This window comes from Carassius gibelio, chromosome B11 (assembly GCF_023724105.1).
Source record: "Carassius gibelio isolate Cgi1373 ecotype wild population from Czech Republic chromosome B11, carGib1.2-hapl.c, whole genome shotgun sequence".
Lineage (NCBI taxonomy): Eukaryota > Metazoa > Chordata > Actinopteri > Cypriniformes > Cyprinidae > Carassius > Carassius gibelio.
In genome coordinates, this window is record NC_068406.1 from 18,325,761 (window position 1) to 18,347,665 (window position 21,905).

The 21,905-nt window shown below is 38.4% G+C and overlaps 1 protein-coding gene across 4 annotated transcripts in view; it reads left to right on the forward strand.

Annotated features, from left to right (window-relative positions):
- Positions 1 to 21,478, forward strand: part of rassf5 (Ras association domain family member 5) — a 38,197-nt gene extending 16,719 nt beyond the window's left edge. For 2 of the 4 annotated variants that reach the window (XM_052568687.1, XM_052568690.1), the window contains exons 2-6: positions 183 to 313; positions 17,552 to 17,662; positions 17,764 to 18,046; positions 18,139 to 18,254; positions 19,087 to 21,478. In XM_052568687.1, coding sequence (XP_052424647.1) covers positions 183 to 313; positions 17,552 to 17,662; positions 17,764 to 18,046; positions 18,139 to 18,254; positions 19,087 to 19,239 — 794 coding nt within the window. In that variant the 3' untranslated portion in view covers positions 19,240 to 21,478. Of the gene's footprint in view, positions 1 to 182; positions 314 to 10,314; positions 11,073 to 13,441; positions 14,279 to 17,551; positions 17,663 to 17,763; positions 18,047 to 18,138; positions 18,255 to 19,086 lie in introns of those variants that run through there. The other 2 variants (XM_052568691.1, XM_052568689.1) reach the window with 2 other exon arrangements.
- The last annotated feature ends 427 nt before the right edge of the window (positions 21,479 to 21,905 follow it).

The window sequence follows — 21,905 nt, forward strand, 5'->3', positions numbered from 1 at the left end:
CACAGACATTTACAGTAAATAAAACACATGACCCAGTCCTCCTCCATCCCTTTCAAGTCCTTTTCTTTTAAAGGAGGTGAAATAGAGTTGGCAGCCCTCATCGGCTCTCTAATCTGTGCTGTTTGTCGTGTGCTTCATGGCTGTTAGTGACTGTGTGTGTCCTGTTTGTCTCTGGCCTCCAGACTGCAGCTACACATGTCATTTGGAGTGTCAGGGGCTTGTTCAGCTGGACTGCAACCAACTAGATCAGCCGACGGAGGATTCGTCTACCCCCGCTCCACAGAGGCCCGGCGCCAAAGACCCTCAGGAGACGGTAAGTTCTCTCACTTCGCTATTATTGCTGTGTTCACACTATAAGAGGTAGCTCCTCACTATAGAGAAACACAAGGAAACAGAACTGATAGAGACTGTTCATCCCATCTGGTGGACCCAAAATGGGTCACAAGGCTGTTTTATGATATTACTGTATGTTATCATGCATAGTTAGAAAAGTGAAATAAATTGAATTTGCTGCTTCCAAACCCGCAAGAGCTTTCATCTCTAGAACACAAATTTCATCTCTAGAACAACAATATTTTTATGAAATCCGAGAGCTTCCAACCCTGCAAATACAGCAACACAACTACGTTCAAGGCCCAAAAATATAGTAAGGACATTGTTAAAATGATCCATGTGACAGTGGTTCAAGCTTTATTTTATGAAGCTATGAGAATACTTTTTGTGCATGTGCACAAATTAAACCGCTTCCTTTTCTCCTTTTGATCGTGGTAGTTCCATTGCTGTCTATGGGAGGGTCAGAGAGCTCTCGGATTTCACCAGAAATATCTTAATTTGTGTTCCGAATATGAACAAAGGTCTTACAGGTTTCGAACGACATGAGGGTGAGAAGTAAATGACAGAATTAATTTTTTGGGGGTGAACTGTCACTTTAAATTCTTATTTTAAAATTTTATCTCACTGTTCCTTTATTTATCGTTTGCTAAAAGGAAAACAGGCTTCCATATTGATGGTATCATAAAACAGTAAAATTGTGGTACTTTGACATAATATACCATGGTATTATTGCCATATTCCTTTACCATGCTTTTTTTATAAGTACTTTATGTATTTAAAAAAAAGGAATAGTATAATTGTATATTTTAAAAAACAAACACATAACATTGGAATGTCATGTAGTAATATATTGAAACTTTTGTGATGCGGCATACTTTTTGTAAAGTGAAACAAATTTAGAAAGAGAGCATACAATTATGCAGTGATGTGCAATGGATGAAGCAGAAGCTGAATGTGATCCTCCCTGGGTTGCTTGGCTGGGACACATTAGCACATGCTTAACTGCCTCACTGATGCTTGGCTGCGTTTTACAGTGGCAGCGAGTTTAGTCCCAGGTACACAGGAAGTGACAGCACAGTTGGGACTGAGGAAGAGCAGCAGGGGCACACTGTCTTCAGCAAAACGCACACAGAGGCATACACTTGAGCCCATCCTCTTCAAAGCATATGATGGCTGACCAAAAGGTCAAAATGGTATGACCTAGAGGCCAATCGGACATCCAGTAGACTATTTCTCTCAGAGCTTTTATATTGTCCGAGTAGTCATTAGTGGAAAAAGCTTTTCCGTCCCTTGTAGTGTATCCATCTTATTTATGAGGCCCCTCCTGTCTGTTCCTATCTCCTCTAAATCAGGAAAAGAGCAAACCCAGCTGGCCTGTGCTGTCAGTGAGATTGAAAGCTGTTGAATGGTGAGCTGTCAGTAGAGGGCATTATGGTTATTTCTCAATGGAAATGAAATTCACATTAGTCGTCTCGTCGCATAAGGCCGGGCTTTGGTCATGTGAACTACAGATTGTGTCACTGATTTGATGCAGCTTCATACAATAAGAGATAAGGTTGCATTGTTCACAATGACCATTTATAGCTGTCTGTCATTCCAGACTTCACCACACGGGGCAGATTTATTATGCACAACTGTTCAGTGGGATTTGCATGTGAATTCCTCCATTACAAAGTCTGAATGAGTATATTTTGCAACAAAAAAGATGAGACGTACAAGTAACTTAATTTGTACATATAAAAGCCTTCGTTGGCCCATATGCCTGTGACACTGCAATAAATTGTATTATAGTTGTTTTTACTGCCATTTAGAGAGATGTGGCGTTCTGCAAACAGACAGGCTTTGGACATGAACAGGAAATGCAGATAGCTCATAAAGACAGCCTCACAATGTAATTACAGCCTGAACAGAAGCTAGACACCTCATTGGCTTCAGGGATTGTACAAACCTCTGTAGCCAGAAGCATTTATTTAAACAGAGCTCTTTCAGAATCACACCAGCACCAGGAACCCGGGGGAAGGACCACTGACCTTATGTAGATGAATCACAGAGATTTGTGTGTGTGTCTGTGTGTGTGAATCTCAAGGGCATTTGCCAAGATAACTCTTGGGCTTGGCAAGCACTTTTGTTCTTATATTGCCATTTTCTGCCTGTGTTTTATTTTTTATTTTTTATTTTTTTAAGAAGTCTCTAATGTTTACAGAGGCTGCATTTATTTGGTTTTACTTGTGATAGTCAAGCTGAATTTTCAGTGACGATTAATCCAGTCTTCAATATCACATGATTCTTGAAAAATCATTTAATATGCTGATTTGGCGCTTTAGTAATAAACGTTATTAGACAAGTTAAGCTTCCCTCCTGTTTTTCGGGCTGCAGTAGTTTCCAGGGTCCAGTGAAAATTTGAAATGTTCATTTTTAAAGGAACATTAAAGGTTTAATATTTAAAATTGTCTACATTAGTTTTTCTCCTTACTGAATTAATCTGAATTCTAAAAGAGAAAAAGTGTAATTTATGTCTGTATATAAACTATTATTCCCAGTAACAGCTATGAGAGGAGAATATATTATTAATCAGTGGGCTAATTAAAAAAACTCCCTTGAATATTCTAAACACACTCCTGTCAAACTTCACTTCACACTTCTCTTATTTAGTATGTTTCACAACCCTTAAATCTCTCTCTCTCTTTGTCATTGTTTCATGAGAATACAAAATGTTCTTCATGCACATTACCCTAATATCCTCATATCATGCAGGCACAGTGCGCTGGCCCTCATGTCCCCGTGGCCTCAAAACATTAGCCCTGTTAGCGCTCTCTCACAGTTAGCTGTAGAATATCTCTCAGTTTTGTTAGCCTCACTGCCCCTCGGTAACATTAACTGCTCCATCCTGAGGTCTTGTTTATCCCTTCAGTTTCAATTTGATCTGAAAGCCCCCGAAGGTCTCTTTGGGTGAGTCTCTGCAACATCAGGCACAAACAAGAAATAAATATGCTAGTTCAGAGACACCGTTTAATTTTCTTGTCATTTATTGGTTGTGAAAGTGCTGTAGACCTTGTGCTGAGGGTTTGTTTCCCCAGCTGCTGGAGGTGTTTCATCGGCTTTGACTTTTGTATAGTAGTGAAGATAGGCTGTTGTCATCTCTCGTACACTTCCTTTTCCTGTCCTCGGGTGTTTACACATGCACAGACACACACAGCAAACACACTTTTTATGTGTCGCATGCACCGCGGCCCCCTTAAAGCACCACAGCAGCTGGAGATATCATGTGAAGTTCAGTAGAAATAGAAACATGTATTTGCAAGTGCCATCTTCGGGTATTTTAGCAGGTCTGTCGTGTCAGCGTAGCGTTTCATGTGGCGTAACTTGCGTGATAGTTCATTGCAATGTGTATGTGCTGTTTCCAGCGTCCTTGACAACTTATGTCATGAAGTGGAATGGTATACTTGACCCCCACCCCTGTCTTTTTCAATACCTTTCTCTCTTTCAGTTTGATTTTGAGCTGTGTTGGTTTTAGCAGCTTGATTTAGATTCCTGAAAACCACCCAAGAGATCCTGGGATGCGTATGTGTGTGGGCTGATTTCATAATTTGCCGAGAGAGCTGTAGTAAGGCACATTTACACACTGATCTGTGTGGGATTCCAAAAACAGAATCTATGTAATGTCTTCTGGTTCTGTGGTACTGTAAGACAGTGTGAAGATAACAGGAAGTGAGAGGCTGTTCATGGGGATGAGCTGTTTAACGTCAACATGAAACAACATCCGGGTTGATTTCACTTTAGTAATGTGACGTATCATAAAGAAAAAACTAAATTCAACTATTAAAATAGAGTCTAGATTGTTAACATTTTACCTAGGGCTAGGAAAATTTCATAACTGAAGAATTGGCAAGCTTTAGGTGAAAATAAGTGAGATTTTGATTTGCATCGGCCACAGGAAGTTGAGAGGAAGAGGAACTCTTCAGGGAAATTACGTGGTTTTCAACTAAAGTTTAAAGTACAGTAAAACTTACAGTAGGTACTGACAAAGGCACTGCATCATGACAGGTTATAAATATAGCATTGTTACATAGAGAGCCCTCCAAAGTTTCCCCACTTTGTCATCAGCAAGTGTGGAAATCAGAGACCATCTGCATTATTTAACTAAGGACGAAAGGGAGGGACAGAGGTGTTGTAGCGGTATCAGAAACATATCATATGGAGTGTCGTAAAGGCACTTAACACCGCTGTGAAACAAGAGCCGAGTTCAGAGTCAGGATCTGTCCAAGCCTCCAGTTACTCCTCTCAGAATGTGTCACCAGTAAAATACCAGAGCGATTACAGGAAGGAGCGCTTAGGATGAAAATATAGGGAGAGTACAAAACCTCCTGCTTCCCTGTAGAGAAAACGGCCTGATTGTTTGAGATACATTATCATTGTCAGGCACACTGATTCCTCACAATGGGCCTCTTCACTCCATACTTCATACAGCAGAGAGAGAACTTTAGAGCCTGTATTTGACAGTGACAAATGACACTTTCCACCTGCATTTTTAGCAGGAGGAACCGTGCTTCATTTCGGATACTTTAGTGGTTTCTGTGTGATGCTTTTAGTCTGGGTGATTTTACTTTGATTTTGCACACTGCATCCGTCCATCCATCCATCTAAGGTATTGATAATTTTTTTTTTTTCTGGGCAATCACATAATCCCCCTTGCAATGATTGGGTTCTAGTGAGAATTAATTGGGGTGTATTGACAGTAGCCAAAAGAGGACCTTTCTTCTTCCCGTGGGGTTTGGATATCGAACATGTTCTAGCCCCTCTGTCTTTTCCAGTGATCCAGCTTATTGATTATGATAATGCAACCCAAGGCCACTGCTTCAGGTAATTTGTCATAAGTTGGTAGTGATGATATTTTTATGCCCATAGCTGCTCAAGCACCACATCAGCCATCAGAGTTTATGGGCACGGACTCAATATATAGTTCAGAACATGAAAAGTGTCTGCAGTAGTGAAAGATGATGGCAGAAATGTGGCCCAGTGTTCAATGAGAATCTAATAAAGCTGACGAGGGGACTCCAAAGTGGCTTTCAACCTCCCCTCGTTTATGGTGGCTTGTCTTTTATCTCCCTTTGTGAGGAATCGTCTCCCTGCTGGAGAAACCAAGCTGAGGAAAGCAGCAAATGAAAGAAGAGGTGATGAATGATCTAATTTTAAGCTGACACAATGCCCTAGTAACACTATGTGAAATTGCATTGCATTTAGTCACTAAAGGAGTGATAGGGAATTTTGTTGTTTTAAAGGGATACTTCACCCAAAAATGAAAATTCTTCATTAATTACTCATCCTCATGTCATTCCAAACCCATAAGACCTTCGGTCATCTTCAGAACACAAATTAAGATATTTTTGAAGAATTCAGAGAGCTCTCTGACCCTCCCATAGACAACATGGATACTTACACGATCAAGGCTCAGATACATAGCTAGGACATTATTAAAATAATCCAACGTATGTATGCAGATACGTTGTTTGTTTTTTTATGCTTCGATCTGAATGTAAGCAACATGTCCGTGTACAAATGCGATACTCCCCAAAGTCATGAATTATTTTAATGACGTCCTTGTTATGTTTCTGAGCATTGATTGTGTAAGTATCCTTGCTGTATATGGGAGAGTCAGAGAGCCCTCAGAATTCATCAGAAATTTCTTAATTTGTGTTCTGAAGTTGAACAAAAAGTCTCGGGTTTGGAACGACATGAGGGTGAGTAATTAATCATATTCTTCTTGTCTTGTTCTCACATTTAACATATTCCCTCAAGGGTCAGGGTCAAAGGTTAAGACCAAAGCCCTGATGGGTGCAAAGAGAGACGTCACTGTAATTTTGACCTCTAGTGGAACATTTAATGTTGTAACACTTTTTTAATGATTTCTGTTGGTCTGGAGCCTAGTTTTGTGTGTTTTAGATGGAATTGTATTCTTCTCCTGGCCATCGCAAAGATATCTATTAAAGGTTCCTTGTAAAAAGCACTTCAAAAAGATTTCTCTCTCCACATATTTCTATTAGCGGTAGATGGCTTGTGCAGGGAAAAAGCAATGAGACGTTACAGTGTGATGAATTATTTATAGAACGTGCAACAGTAATGATGATCAGTCACCTGTGGCTTTTAAAGGCTTTCATAAATACTTGCATTTGCATTTATTCATGTAAAAGATGCTTTTATCCAAAGCGACTTAAAAATAAGGAACATCACAACTGATTTATCATTAGTCATCAGTATTTGCACTACACAATAGGAGATTTTATATGGTAGCCTAATACACAAGCTAAAGCAGAAATGAAGTGCAGGAAAGAAAAGAAACAGACATGATTCTGGTTGACCAGTGCAACAATCTACAGTTAAATGTATTATTCATTTTTATTTTTTTCACATAATCATTCCTTCCTTCCCTAACTATATGGTTGATTCATCATTTAGTGATGTGTCGTTCTTGAACGATTCGTTCATTTTGAACGAATCTTTAATGTGACTCGGAAAGAACGAGTCGTCTCGGGGAGTGATTCGTTCAGTCGCGCATGCGCATTATTCTATGGGTTCTGTTCTAGTAGTAGTAATTCACCTGTCATTCAATGCAGTCTTGAGCCGGAAAGAGAATTGATTAGTTCATAGTTCGAGTCTATCGGGTTTTTGACTCGTTCCTCAATCACGTGACAGCCCAATACGTTAAACCCAATGCAGCATGAGCCGGAAAGAGAATTGATTAGTTCATAGTTCGAGTCTATCGGGTTTTTGACTCGTTCCTCAATCACGTGACAGCCCAATACATTAAACCCAATGCAGCATGAGCCGGAAAGAGAATTGATTAGTTCATAGTTCGAGTCTATCGGGTTTTTGACTCGTTCCTCAATCACGTGACAGCCCAATACGTTAAACCCAATGCAATTTGAGCCGGAAAGAGAATTGATTAGTTCATCTCATGAGTCTTCGGGTCGAGTCGTTCCTTAATCACGTGACAGACCCATACGCTAAAACCATAGACACTGACAGTAAAAGAATGCAGATAATTGAATAGTTCATCTTTCGGTTCTTCGGGTTTTTCGTTCTTTTGTACTGTGTGACAACATTGGCTAGAGTAATTAGTTCATTTACAACTTTCCTTACAAAATGGGTGCGTAGTACTTATTTATTATTAGTATTATTTACTCTTACAGTAACGTGATGCATTTCTGGTTTCAAATTGTTGTTTTTAATTTCTGTCATGGTGGTACTTTTCCATAACACTGAATGTGGAAATAAAGAGTTGGTTATGCTTAAAATGTTGATCTTTTTTTCTGTCTGTTTGTTTTTGTTTAGTTGTGCAGTTATTAAATCAGATTGTCTGTGTAAACCATACTTTTGTAACATATGACACTTTATAAACATTAAAAACACTGTACATACTTTTGAATAGTTGTTTATTGTTTATTACAGAAAAGCTTTTTAACAAAGAGGACAACTATTCCAAAATAAATTAAAATAATAAAAATGTAAATAATTAAAAATGAAATTAAAATGAAAAGATAATAAAGCCACAGGGTCTAATAACCTTAACAAATGAACTTTAAAAGTACAATATATAAAAAAAAGAAAAACTAAATATTGCACAACAAGCTATTCCCAAAATAATTTTAAACCATTTGAATAAAAAATAAATGAAAATTAAGAGATACTAAAGCAATGGAGCCTTATAACAATAACAAATTACCTTTTAAAATCACAACAACAAAAATATTGCACAACAAGCTAGTCTTTTTCTAAATAAATAAAAATAAATAAGCTTTAAAATAAATAACACACTGTGGCTATATTTTTAGGACTTGCTTTAAGGCATGTTTACATTATTAAAAAAAACAACAAGCTCCCTGACCTTGGATGGGCTGAGTCTGTGAGTTCTTCTATCTGAGATAATCTGCCCAGTTTTAGAAAAAAAAAATTCAGATGGCACGGATGTGGCCACAATGCAAAGTCTTGTCTTTGTGACTTCAGAAAGGCTTGTGTATACTGGTGAACATCTCCTCCACCAGGCCAGAGGGTCTGATGTGCGGGGTAAGAGTGGCTCTGCAAGGTTGGCCATCATAGCATCTGAGGTCTCAGAAGAGGTAGCAGAAGGCCTCAAACTTGCTACCCTTTCGTCAAAGTCTTCCCAAAACATGGCCCCTGCACTGGCAGTGAACCAGGATCTGAAACTCCTCACTCTGAGCTGGGTTAAAACTGTTAAAGCTGAAGTTATCATAACCTTAATGTCTTTAACATTTGTCTTTAACATTAATAATTCAAATTCAAAATGTTATTTGCTTTTAATGTATGTCATTATGTCCTTTTTTGAGCAATCTTCTTATACATATATTACACCAATATGTCAAGTCTGCCTAGGAAAAGCAATTATTATACCAGCAAACTCAAAATTGGAGTAAAAATGAACAAACTAGTCTATAAATACTTTTTATTGTAAGCTTGGATTATTATATTATTATATAGCCTAGTGTTTATTTACCGATAGACAGTCAAGAAGACAAATTAATCAAAATTTTATTTATAACAGGGTTTTATTTATTTATAAAATAATAACAAACCACAGATCCTCAACAAACAGTAACAAAAACACAGTGACAAATGTCAGAAATAGCGCATGGGGCTGTCACGTGATTAAGGAACGAGTCAAACTCGACCCGAAAGACTCATGAGATGAACTAATCAATTCTCTTTCCGGCTCGAGACCGCATTGGTTTCGCGTATGGGGCTGTCACGTGATTAAGGAACGAGTCAAACTCGACCCGAAAGACTCATGAGATGAACTAATCAATTCTCTTTCCGGCTCAAGACCGCGTTAGTTTTGCGTATGGGGCTGTCACGTGATTAAGGAATGACTTAAACCTGAAGACTTCTTGTCAGATAAGAGGTGAGATGAGCTAATCACAGACTGAAGACCCAGGTAAAGAATGAGTATTTTTTTCTTTATCTCATAGCATTTTATTTTTGTATTGTTTGTCGTGTGATCATCTTTGCGTAAGTACTAGATGTGTTGGGGAGGTAGCACTTAATATTTTAATAACATTTTGCTAAAATGAACGAAATGAACGAAATGACTCGAAAAAAGATTCGTTCATTTTGCTGAACGAGACTCAAAAGTCCGAGTCGGTAAAATGATCCGAACTTCCCATCACTAAGCAGACAGTATAGTTTTATAGTATATTTTTTTCTCTCACATTATTCCAGCATGGTAATAATTTTTATTTGGAATAATTGATTTTGATTGGTCATTATGTCCTTATGTAAATAAACAAATAAATAAATAAATATTTTTATTTATATTATTATTATTATTATTTTTTTTTTTTTAATGAGTGGTATAATTAATTGGCAGCCAATCTATGTTCATGACTTTTGTCAGACGGTCTCTTTTTTCCTTACATCGTAAAATAATTAATTTATGGACCATCATTTATCAGTTATCACAAAATAAAGCTCCTCAAGATGATACAAGACCACCCCAATCATTTTTATTTAGTGATAATGACCGGCTCGTTATTCGCTGTCCCTTACTTTTTGCAGATTGAACGAAATACTAATGCTTTTTGCAGTCCTGCCTGTATTAATGTCACAGTGCCATTTAACAATACTCTAGATTCATGCTGCCTGCCATCAGGGGCATTTTGCATATCAGGTACTATGTAAATTAGTCTCCAAAAGACCACTTGCAGAGAGCTCTCTCTTTCTTCCTCTCTCTCTCTCTCCTTCTCTTGCTCTTCCGGTTTATTATGTTTTTCCATTTATTTATTTCTCTCTCTCTTTCTCTACAGTGGGAAGTCTCTTGAGTTGAGCAAAGAGCAGTTGCATGCAGGAAGAGCGATAGTGGAGGAGGGAGGGGGAAGAAGGAGGGTGTTTGCGTAAGCTTGTAGGCAGATAACAGACCCAACCACAGATGGTGGAGCGAGTGAGCAAGAAGGGGAGAGAGAGAGAGAGAGAGAGAGAGAGCGTGCGCGCTGGTAAGAGAAGAAGGGAGGGAGGTGCAGTACGTCAGTTCTCTGCTCACTCAGTCACTGAGAGGCAGGTTGATTTTCTAGCGTCTTTCAAGCAGCCATCGCAGCCTCACTGTGGACTGGAGACTTCTGCATCCATCGCAGCCAGCTGAAGGGATATTCAACACAATGTCTGTGCAACATTCTCACACCTTCAGCGCTTTTTGCAGCAAGACTGTGTGACTGTGTGCCAGTTGATGGATGCCAATACAAGCAATTTGTATTGCTTGACATGCTTTCCTCCAGACTGGACAAATTCTTTCATCTCAAGCAGTCGTGTGTTTAAAGCTTCACGCTGTTGGCTGAATAGAGCAGGAGAAGCTGCTTCTGTACAGCTGCCTGTTTGTGACCTGTAGAAACAGGAACTGAACATCAGATACCGGCCGCAACACTCGCTGAGCGTCATCCTGCAAGTTTCGACGCTTGTTTCCGGCGGCACGTGGAGTTCTGGCCCTTTACCTGAGCCTGTGGTCCCCCTCTCCCAGCCCATCCTCCCCTTCCCAACCCTGGAGCCTGGAATGGTGTGTTTGGTCCCCCGAAGACCCGCGTAGGGAGTCCCTCAAACTGGATCCATCCCCACAAATGACCGGTAGCAATAGCATGAGCAGTGGGTACTGCAGCCAGGATGAGGAGAGCGATGACTTCACCTTCTTCACCGCCAAGACCACCTTTTTTCGGCAGGCACAAACTAAGCAAGTAGCCAAGGTAGTGTATGAACTCAGATTGTGAATATTGAGCATGTATATGCTCAGCTGATGCAAAAAATTAGAAGATGTGTACGGAAGTCTGTATACGGAAGTGAATTTTTTTTATGTTGAACTGCTGCATTCAAAATAGGTTTATGACCTGATATGTTTTGAGTGAAAATGTACCCTTTCTATATGCATTTCGTTCAAACCTGTTAGATGAAACAGGCTGTAGGTTTTTCAACTTTCACACAAAAGCTGTAACTGGGGCGATACCCTTTCGAAAGGTACTAAATTGAGTACCTTCAATGTACCAATGTCTAGCCATTAGGGGTAAAGAAGGTAAAAAGGTGTACCTTTTGAAAGAATACTGGCCCAGTGACAGCTTTTGTGCCTTTTTTCGGAGTGTATGTCTATGGAAACACTGTTTAGATCGACTACAAACACTTTTGATTTAAATGAAGAGTCTCTCAAGGACTAATGGTTGGATAAGAAAGAAGCTTATCCATTGTTTTGTTTGCTGTCAGTTAATATGATTTTTATAGCAGCCATTTTGACACACTAACTGAAATATTACCCATTCCTACTTTGAAGTCACAGTTTAGACAGTATGTTTACCATTTTTTTTAAATGAGCAAGTAAAATGAAGTTCCACAAATTCTGGTAGAGCATAGCAAAATCAACATCAAGGTTTATCAAGTATAAAAAATGTATTCCTTGAATGCCTTGTAAGTCGCTTTGAGTTAAAGCCTCAGTTAGGGTGACTGTCGAAAGCCGGTTAGTAGGTGGAGATTGCAATGTTGAGTTAGGTCGCTTAAACTTACAATGATAAGAGCTTAAAGATGTTCTTATGAAAGATTAAGAAGCGTACAAGTCTTTGTTCCACACTAATTTGGAAAGTGTTTCACAATAGAGCTGAAGTAATGAATGTGCTTATGTTATCTGTGTTTCTTTTACTGTAAGTTTCATGTATCAACATTAATACCATCCACTGCAAGCATTAATGCATGCATTAGCTGCATAGCTTGACCTTCATTATAGACTCATTTAAACATGGCAGTGTGTACGTAGAGTGCACTCTCACACCTTCAGAGCTCTCTAATGCTGCGAGGGGAAGGAAATGGCTGCTGTTTGTGCCAGAAAGGCCCGTCCTTCCTTGAATCAAAGAATGTGTTATATTACAAAACCCCAAAGCTTTTGCACTGGTCTCTCTCTATCTTAGACTTTAACTGAGGTAAAGTTGTTTAGTGACCAAGAAGTCAATCATATGCAGATTGGGTCTTATAAAGTAGCTAGCAAATTAACACCACAGAAGAGAAAATATCTCATGTCCTTAAAGACTTCGGACTTCACTCCTGTACCCGAGCTGACCAGCCTGACATCCCTTTCTGAAGTATCAGGTTTGGAAAGAGCTTCTCAGGATGTGAATTATTTATTCTGTTCGCATCTCTGTCTGGACACAATGTGAGCTGCCAGTTTGAGGGCATCCAGTGGGCACAGTTTAAATTAAAACGCAGTTTTAATAGGCAGCACACAGAAGGTGAAGTTAGATTTTCCTAATTCTTCTTAGCATCTCTGGAAGTCCTCTTAGAAGAACCCCAGGGTTGGATAAATGGGAGATTAGCTTATGTTCTCACTTTAGCGTGTACAGTACATTCTTCTTGTAAATTATGGGATTAAAATTGCTTTATAGATCAATAATACACTTCCTATTTACCTCGCCGGGTTAAACGCAGTAGACCGAAAGCTTTTAAACCAAGAGCACTGAGTAATAGTGCCTTGATAAATGCTGCTGCGGCTTAGTTGTTGGATAATTATTCCAGAAACTTATTAAAGACAACACATTCAAGGAAAACATCCATTACACAATTCATCTTTTGACCCAAATGACAGCTATTAGCAGGAACAAACAATATAGCTTCCTCTTCAAGGGCAGCGAGTGGTATTTTAACATTTGAATAGGCAAAGTCATGCAAACATGAGGAGATTTTGCTCTTCATGAGTACTGAAAGTTTAAAGCCATCTCATAAACCTTTGTATAATTTAAATAGAGGTTCAAATTTGGTAGAGGTTGCAGCTGTAGTGTCGTTCCAGCAAATGGCTGCCTAGATGGTAAGCAGAATGAGTCGAGTTTCTCGTTTCTAAACATTATAATAGCTGTTTAACCGAATGGCTGTTTAAATTCAATCATATGTATCAGTCTGTTATAGGTAATGGTGCATAAACACAAAACAGACCCAAGCAAAATGCGCAGATAATTAAGATCTTCATTATCCAAGGCATTTGAATGGATTGATAGCGTAGGGCTTGTGTTTACTGGTTTCGTGGACTCTGATGATCTACGCTGTTTATTCAGGCATGCAGATGATGGGCTTTGCATTTGTGCAGGGTTGCAGAGAGGGAGGGGAGAATCTCCTACTGCACGCTTGACCCAGTAATGAGAGAGAGGGAGAGAATGAGTACACATATGCAACGTGTGGGAGGGAGCAGATCGCAAGACATCATCCTACACTGCGGCAGAAACAGCAGAGAGAGAGAGAGAGAGATACACACACACGCAAGAAAAATCAATTAAAAGCATTTGAGTCTTTGAAAGCATGCTGAGAAATGCAGTCTCACACCTATTGTCACCAAAGACTAGGGATGTGCATTTTGATCACTTATGTAGTCACACAAAAAAATGTGTGTGTATATGAATGTGTGTGTATCTGTATATATGTTAGTATTAGTATTATTTTGTTTATATTGCATTTAATACAGAATATATGAAAACACACATGAAACATGAATGAGCTGTTAAAAATCATGCATGACATGTTCAGGAGAAGCCTTTCTCTTTTCTATAAATAGACTCCTGTTTGCTTACCTGTGTCTGACTAGCCATGGCTGATTTTACTGCAGCTGAAGCCAGTGCATTAAACCACATTATCAATGTATTCGTTGTCACTTCCCTAGAACTGATGTTGACTAACACTTGCAGCTCTCACTTCCTGTATTTTTTGTTAGTGCAGTTCTCACGCTGATAAACAGAACGTGTAGCGTCTAACCAAATTAGATTATTGGTTTGAGGCCATTCAGCAGGTGCAGACGTAGATGACTTGCATGTTGCCTGAAACTGACACTAAGGGAATTGTGTTCCTTAATCAGTCTGAGTAGCCGTGTGTTGCGCTTACGGACACCTGCCTGACATGCAGTGATGACTCTGAGATGACTCTCTGCTAGCAGGTACAGCCGTGCCCTTTTCTTTCGCGTCACGTCGGCTCTGTAAGTTGATATTTGCTCAGGTCATGCCCCTAGGCACCTTTTGTTATGTACATGGTTAACACCCTCCACTTAGGACTTCTATGACTTCTTTTCCTCTGTTTGTTTAACTCTCAGTTTGATTTAAAGAATGACCTGGAGCATTTAACAATGAAAGTAATTTTTCAGTAGAGGAAAATATATTGTTCAGTTCATACAGGTTAGGTTGGTTTTATCTGTTTGATTGCTCAAAGCAGGGTTAATTGTTCTGCCAGACATTTGTGGTTCTCCACAAAGAGCACACACACACACACACACACACACACAAAATAAGTATATATAATTTTGCATTTTATTCATTAAACAAAATAATATTTTGCAAGACATTTTTGATTCATCACAAGGAGCATTCTAGAAAAATATGTTGCCAGACAGTGTTTTTTTTTTTGTGCATTCACAGGATATCCGGGTCACGTTTGATGTAGCTTCTGCTCAGTCGCTGCTAAAATCTGTCAGGTTCGATTCATAGCTTTCTCACATAAGGTGTTTTCTGTCTCAGACCTGAAACTAAATCATGTGTCTGCAGATGCAATTTCTATTGATGCATGAAACCTGCAATGAAGTGTTTTTTCAAGCTTTCTGATGAGAGTTTGCCTTTAGTGATGAGGTTTGTTTTGCAGGTGTAGCTCCGATCAGTAGCTCAGTAGTGTCAGCTCTCTGAATGACAGCAGATACTGTGAGCTTCAGTGAATAGACAGAAGAGATCCCACACATTACCCCCTCTCTTACACACTAACACAATTATGATGCCCTTTATTCCAGTTACAACTCCCACGCTTCCAATCACATGCACTCTTACACACTTTCTCCAGCTAAAAAATGTCATGGACAATAAGGATTCTTCCTTCACTGTGTTTCAAGAGAAGATCAGAGCTCCTTCATATATTAACACTGAAAATGTGATGGTGATGGCATATGATGACCCCGCTTGGATGTTGTGTAGATGCATTTGCAGTCAAACACACACAATATTTCTGAAAGAGCCTAAAGTCAACATTTAAACTGGTCTCCATTGTTTTGCCCCATTGTTCCAAAAGGCCACTTTCTCTGCTTTGGATGTGAGGAAGGGAGGGAGAAAGATATATTTAGCAGCTCACAGTCCTCTGGTCACAAATACAGGAATTCCTGAGAGACTTTGGTTGTGTGCATCAAGGGATTCAAGCTATTAGGAGAAAAATTTAAAAAGAGGATGCCACAAAAAATATATATTGTCTCCTTACTTTTCAGTGTTAATAAATAATATGAGATCTATGGATTGATTTTTGATTAGTTTTTAAAAGTGGATGCGTAAATCTGGATTATTGACCAATGGTAGATGGAGGGACTGTAAGTGTTTGGGAAAACCTCTCTGAAGACTGTCATTATGTTGCAGTACTGTTTGGTGCCACTAGAGGCACACAAATGACACACTTAAATTAACAGCTCAATGCAGGCTACATTTTCTTTATGCACAGTATTATTTATTTTATTTTTTTTTTACACATTTTTCCTTCTGTGGTTGAATTATGGCACGTGCTTTTGGATAATCTCACACAATTGATCATTGTCTCTGGTCCACACCACACAATACAAAACAGAGATATTTGAAGAAGTGAATGTGACTGTTGCATGAGCGATTGCACAGACCATGAGATAACCCTTCTCTTCACAGAACACTATAGGATGTCACAGTGGCTCTTTCTCTTTGCCTAAAGAAAGTTGGTTTCCAAATTTGTAATCTCTCCTCATCTCTGCAAACTCTGCAAAAAAAAAAAAAAAAAAAACTGTGAGTGTGTTACAACGGATGTTTCAACTACGTCTCTGATTAAGTAGTAAAATGGGGCCAGAGTTGGTAAACTTGCTTCATTTCCATGACTCCTTTCCAAAAAAACTTTTGATTTGTGTACACATTGGTCACTGAAATTCTTGATTTATTTTATTTTTTAAATATATTTCAGTGAAAATAGGTGTTAATAACTATTACTGTTTAATATGTTATTATTTATATACTCTAACATTTGAGCATATACATTAAGATAATTATATATCATTATTCTTTGGCTAATTTGGGGAGAAAAAAAGGATGGAAAAACATGCCAACCTTAATTTTAAGTGGATTTTACTTGTTGCAGTAGTCATGTTAATTTTTATTAGCAACACTGGATGAAATCGCTTCTTTTGGTGAGGGTTTTTTTTTTTTTGTGTGTGTGTCACCACATACCGCAAGACGCAACAGAACAAATGCGGAACTACTGCACATTTCCTGTCTGCAGATTCCATCTTTCATATCAAGCGGTCTCATTTGAAAAGATTTCTGAACTTTCCCTCCATTGAGCTTGTTCATGCAGGCAGTTGTAGTGTGTGGGCCAGGCAGAAGTTAATTTGTTTGCTAAGCGCCCAGATAAATTCTTCTTCCTCTCCGCTCAGGCTTAATGTTTGTGAGTTCATGTGTGTACGAGTCGGTCTCTTTCTGCTCAATGAGACATAGAGCTGCCGTGCTGCTGCCCCAGGGATCTCCATGAATAAATGATCTCGATTTTTCATTCGTATTCTTTCGTCCCAGAAAAGAAGAGAGAAACTCACTTTGCGTGTATTACGGGGGATGCAGTTAGAAGCTAAAAATACCTCTGACAGAATCTTTGTTGCTAAGGCTTGCTCAGCAACTGAACTGGATGTCACAACCACCTAGAAATCCCGTCCAAGAGAACCGTTTCTTTCTGTCACTGGAAATGATGGAATATTTAGTGTCACATGCCCCATATTCATACCTTCCCATTATATATACCCATTAATATTTCTACCCATAAGAGTGAATGTGTGACCCTACCAAGGATTTTGTCATATCAGTGCTCATTTTTAGATATTCGGAGGACGATACGTTTTTTTTTTAATTGTTTGTTTTTAATTGATCAAACATAGATTTAAGAGCAGTTATATTTTGAAATATTACCGCAGTTTTAAATAACTGTGATTTTATTTTTTTATGTGACCTGGGACCACAAAATCATTCATATGGGTACATTTTTGAAGTATACATTATCAGTTCATCTGTGAACTTTTGTCATGGTAAATGCTTATAATGTCAGCATCAGCTTTTCCGCAGTGATGATGTTGATGGCCTTTTCCTCCACAGCTAATTAATACCGCACAACCCTCTACTGTTTGATATAAAGATACCTCATCTAATCTTGAGCTCACAGTTTTTTATCTTGGTTTTAGAGTGTCACAAAAGAGGAAGAGGAGGAAAAGCCAACATCCCTCACAGAAGAAGAGATTAAAGCTAAAATAGATGACTACAACTCCAAAGTGACGGAGAATGGAATGAAATTAGTGAGTACTGATCTGTCAACAAAGCATTTGCACTCAGTGTTGTAATTTGAGCATTTTACAGTGAGAAATGACCTGACTGAAGTTGCTTTGTTATCTTCCAGAGCTCAGATGGCACATACACTGGTTTCATAAAGGTTCACTTGAAGTTGCGCAGGCCCGTGACTGTGTTTTCTGTGGATGGGAAGTCGCCAGGACCCTGTTCCTCTTCTGATAGTTCAGATGAACGCACATCCTTTTACTTGCCCAGGGATGCTGTTAAACAGCTACACATTAGCAGTAGCACCACGGTCAGCGAGGTCATTCAGGGCCTGCTGAAGAAGTTCATGGTACAGGATAACCCTCGCAAGTTTGCCCTCTACCGCCTGACCCGTCGAGACAGCCAGGGTAAGCGTTCAGCTGAAGATCAAATATACTTGAGTATTGTATTGTACTTCTGCCATGTGTAATACTAAGGAATTGTTTGCTTGACTTTTCAGATCTTTTCCAGAAGTTGACGTTATCAGATTGCCCGCTCTACTTGAGGCTGTTAGCAGGTCCGGATCTAGACAACTTGTCTTTTGTACTCAAAGAAAATGAGACTGGCGAGGTGGAGGTGAGCTTTTCTGTTCGATCGAAAATTTATTTATTTTTGTAATATTTACCCAGCAACATAAATATGATCTAGTATTTTCATAATTGAATGACACACACACAGTTAAAAATTATTGTAAAAAATATGCACGCACACACATACATGGTTTAAATAAATAAAAATGTTATTTTTTACGTTGTGGGGAACAATTGATAGTAAAACCTGAAGTTTTTGACATTGTGGCCGATTCCCACAAGGGGAATTTTTTTTTTAAATAATAGAAGATGTTTATCTGAAAGTGTAAAAATGCAAACAGGTTTTCTGTTTAGGGTTAGGGGATAGAAAATATTGTTTGATCAGTATAAAAGTTTCTATGAAAAGTCCCAACAATTCACAGAAACAAACGTGTGTGTGTGTGTGAGTGTATTTGTTTATACTTTTTTCATCTCCTCCATCATTACGAATATAATTTTTAAAAAAACTGTACAATTACAGTTTGAATCAATTTAGATTTAATCACACAATTTACAATGTATTCAAGGTACACATTTACATTTGTCAGTTTTTACTTTTCCTGGTAATCGAAACCTTGACCGTGGAAATTTTTTTTGCTTTATCATAATAAAAATAAACGCACTTTTAGCTATGAATTGTTGTTAATAATTTTTCATGATAATGTTATGTCATCCTTTGTTTCCACTGAAACTCTACAAAACAAAATTAATGTTCTGATAAACAAATCGACGTAAGCCATAATTAACCTAACACATGCACTAAAACATAGGTTTAATAAACAGTTCTATTTCAGACAAATAGTCTGCCTTTGCTTATAAAGTGCTCCATCTTTTTTCAGTGGCATGCATTTTCAGTCCCCGAGCTGCAGAACTTCCTGATCATCCTGGAGAAGGAGGAGAAGGAGCGCATGCGGCAGGTGGAGCAGCGTTACGCTGCCTACAGGGAGAAGTTGCTACGGGCTCTGGGCCACGTCAAGAGCAAACCTGGCTAATGTAGGACAACACATCTCCTTCACCCCACTGAGCCATCCCTGGGCCAGCCTGGAGGACCAGTAGCCCGACAGACGAACTCTAAACCTCCACTCAGGACTTTGTACAAGCTCTCAGCATGCTTCTGTGAGCTTTAACCCCAAAGACGGGCAAAGGGATCGAGACATGACTAAGACGAAGAGGAGGTTAGAACTAAAGATTAGTACTTCAAGAGTAATCCTTCTCTCCAGAAATGGCACACTGTTGAAAGCCCAGGAATAGGTTTCTGGCTGTCATGCTTTTTGATATGAATGGGTTTTGTTTCATTTTTTTCTCTTTGTTTTTACATTGACCCTGTCCGTTTGTGTTTTTACATGCTGCTGCTATTGCTGCTACTGCAAGTGTTACTTAAAGCATGACTTTCCCTTTGGTCTCTCTGCTTGTGTCTACCGCATGTCCTCTATCAGGGAATATCTATAAGAAAGAACGGAGTAAAAAGAGCATTTCCTGTCCAAAAAGGAAGTGGGGAGACTTAAGTTATAGAAAATAAGATGCCTGCGAAATATCAGAGGGCAAATAGAAACCTTGTCCACATATCAAAAATTACACAGTTCATGAACAATTGTAACATGCTACTGTAAAAACAAAAATGAATTAAAGGGTTTATACTGGAGATTGTCTTAATATAACTATAAACGTAATAAACGTACTGTATTACTGATAATGTTTCACCCTACAGCTCAATACTTCATCCCACTGAGTCAGAATATCTCTTTCTTTCTTTTGAAATGATCGAAATGGCTGCACATCACTGTCATGAAGCACATTAGCCACTATATCTATAAAAAAAGTGTTTGAATGGATTTGGGCTGCTTCAGCATCTTCAGACGCAAACATTTTGAGCTCCTCTGGTCCCACGTCGACTGCTACTCTCTAGAAAAAGACTGTCCGGCTGTCCCATGACGGCTTTTAGAAATGCTCAGCACTGACCGATATCCTCAGTAGTGCGCCACCAGTACTTAATGTGCAGGGAGCATCATTGGACGTGAGGATTGTGGGCTGTGGTTATCTGGTAAGCTTTTCTGAATCTCTTCAGCTTTTAGCACATACAGTAATACACAAGGTCATGTTAGATTAGAGGGCATCTCCTAGATTAGCACTCTGAAAAGCTCTACGGATCCAAACCACAAGCATCTCAATCTGTATTACACCAAAGGAAAAGAGAACAAGAACTCTGTATTGTAATTACAAAATAAAGTTTTTTTTTTTTTTTTAAAGATCTTTCCAGTCTGTGGTCTGCCAGTATGTACAGTAGTCAATATTATTCTGTACAGGGAACATGAGATGGGTAAAAAATTTGTCAACTTGTCAATTTTTATTTATTTTTTTTGCTTTGATTTTATTGCGCGTCTAATGAATTTGGGAGGTGCGTGTAAATTAAATGTGTCTGTGATACTGAGGTAATAAATTTTTTTGTGAAAAGCATTCAAAAGCACGGAAATGGTTTTCCATATTGGTCAGGAATAACTGTGAACCCACAATTTGATTTTCCAGGCACTGATATTTCATTTCTCTTCTCCATTAAAAGCACATATAAGACTCAATCTCTCAAATAACCAAACAGGACATCTTTAGCAAGCAGATTTATCATTGCAAAGGTTATAATTTGGAGTGGTATGTTTGCAGAGGCACTTTAAAAGTCATACATTTCCATTTGGATCACTCTGCCCATGTGTTTGGCCTGTATATTTTGATCTTGTATGGGTACAGATCCTGCTGGACTGGAAGTATCACTTCTACTCTAAGCAAGTGGCAGGGCCTTGTATGTCTGCTCAGGATGCCATGTTCCTGCTGGCAGTGCCTTGAGTCTCAGTGTAGCTTATCTTGACTGTGTACTGTAAATATGCTCTAGATGTCCTTCCCTATAACTCCATGTTGAAAGAGTTCACACACATTCAGTGGCAGTAGCCAGGTGCTTTCAATGTCTGATCCATTTAGTCCATGTGGGACTTTTTGGGACTAGTGTTTAAAATGTTAAAGTGTGGGTGTGTGTGTGGGTTTGTTTGTTTAATTTATTTTTTGGTTAGTTTTCCAGTGTGTATGAACTTGAATATGTGGACAGATCAGTACTATTGGGCAAACTTTTATTTATGTTTGTTTGTTTGTTTGTTTGTTTTTTTTTTGGGGGGGGGGGGTATCAAATGTTTAAAATGTCTAGTAAGCTGTAAATATACTGAAGAATGAAATAAAAGGTCATCCTAACATGGTGATGAGTCTATTTTATTTACACTGAAATAAATGGAGCAACTGGTAGTTGCTGATTTTTTTTTATTAGTTATGAAATTTACTAACAATTTAACTACTAACTAAAAAGTGAAAATAAGTGAAAATTGTTTCCACTGTACATCATTTTTTTTTATTCAATGTCCCAACAATTCCGTAGTTTAAACTATAAATAAAAATATGTTTAGAAATAATAACAATTTATATATATATATATATATATATATATATATATATATATATATATATATATATATATATATATATGGGGCAATTACTTTGTGTAATATTATAATTTGAATCCTAAAGTGTGACAAAATATAAACAAAGCTAAAAAGGGTGAAAATGTAATATCATGCTCCTAATCTGATTTTTACTTTTAATAAAATTTGTTGATAAGATTTAT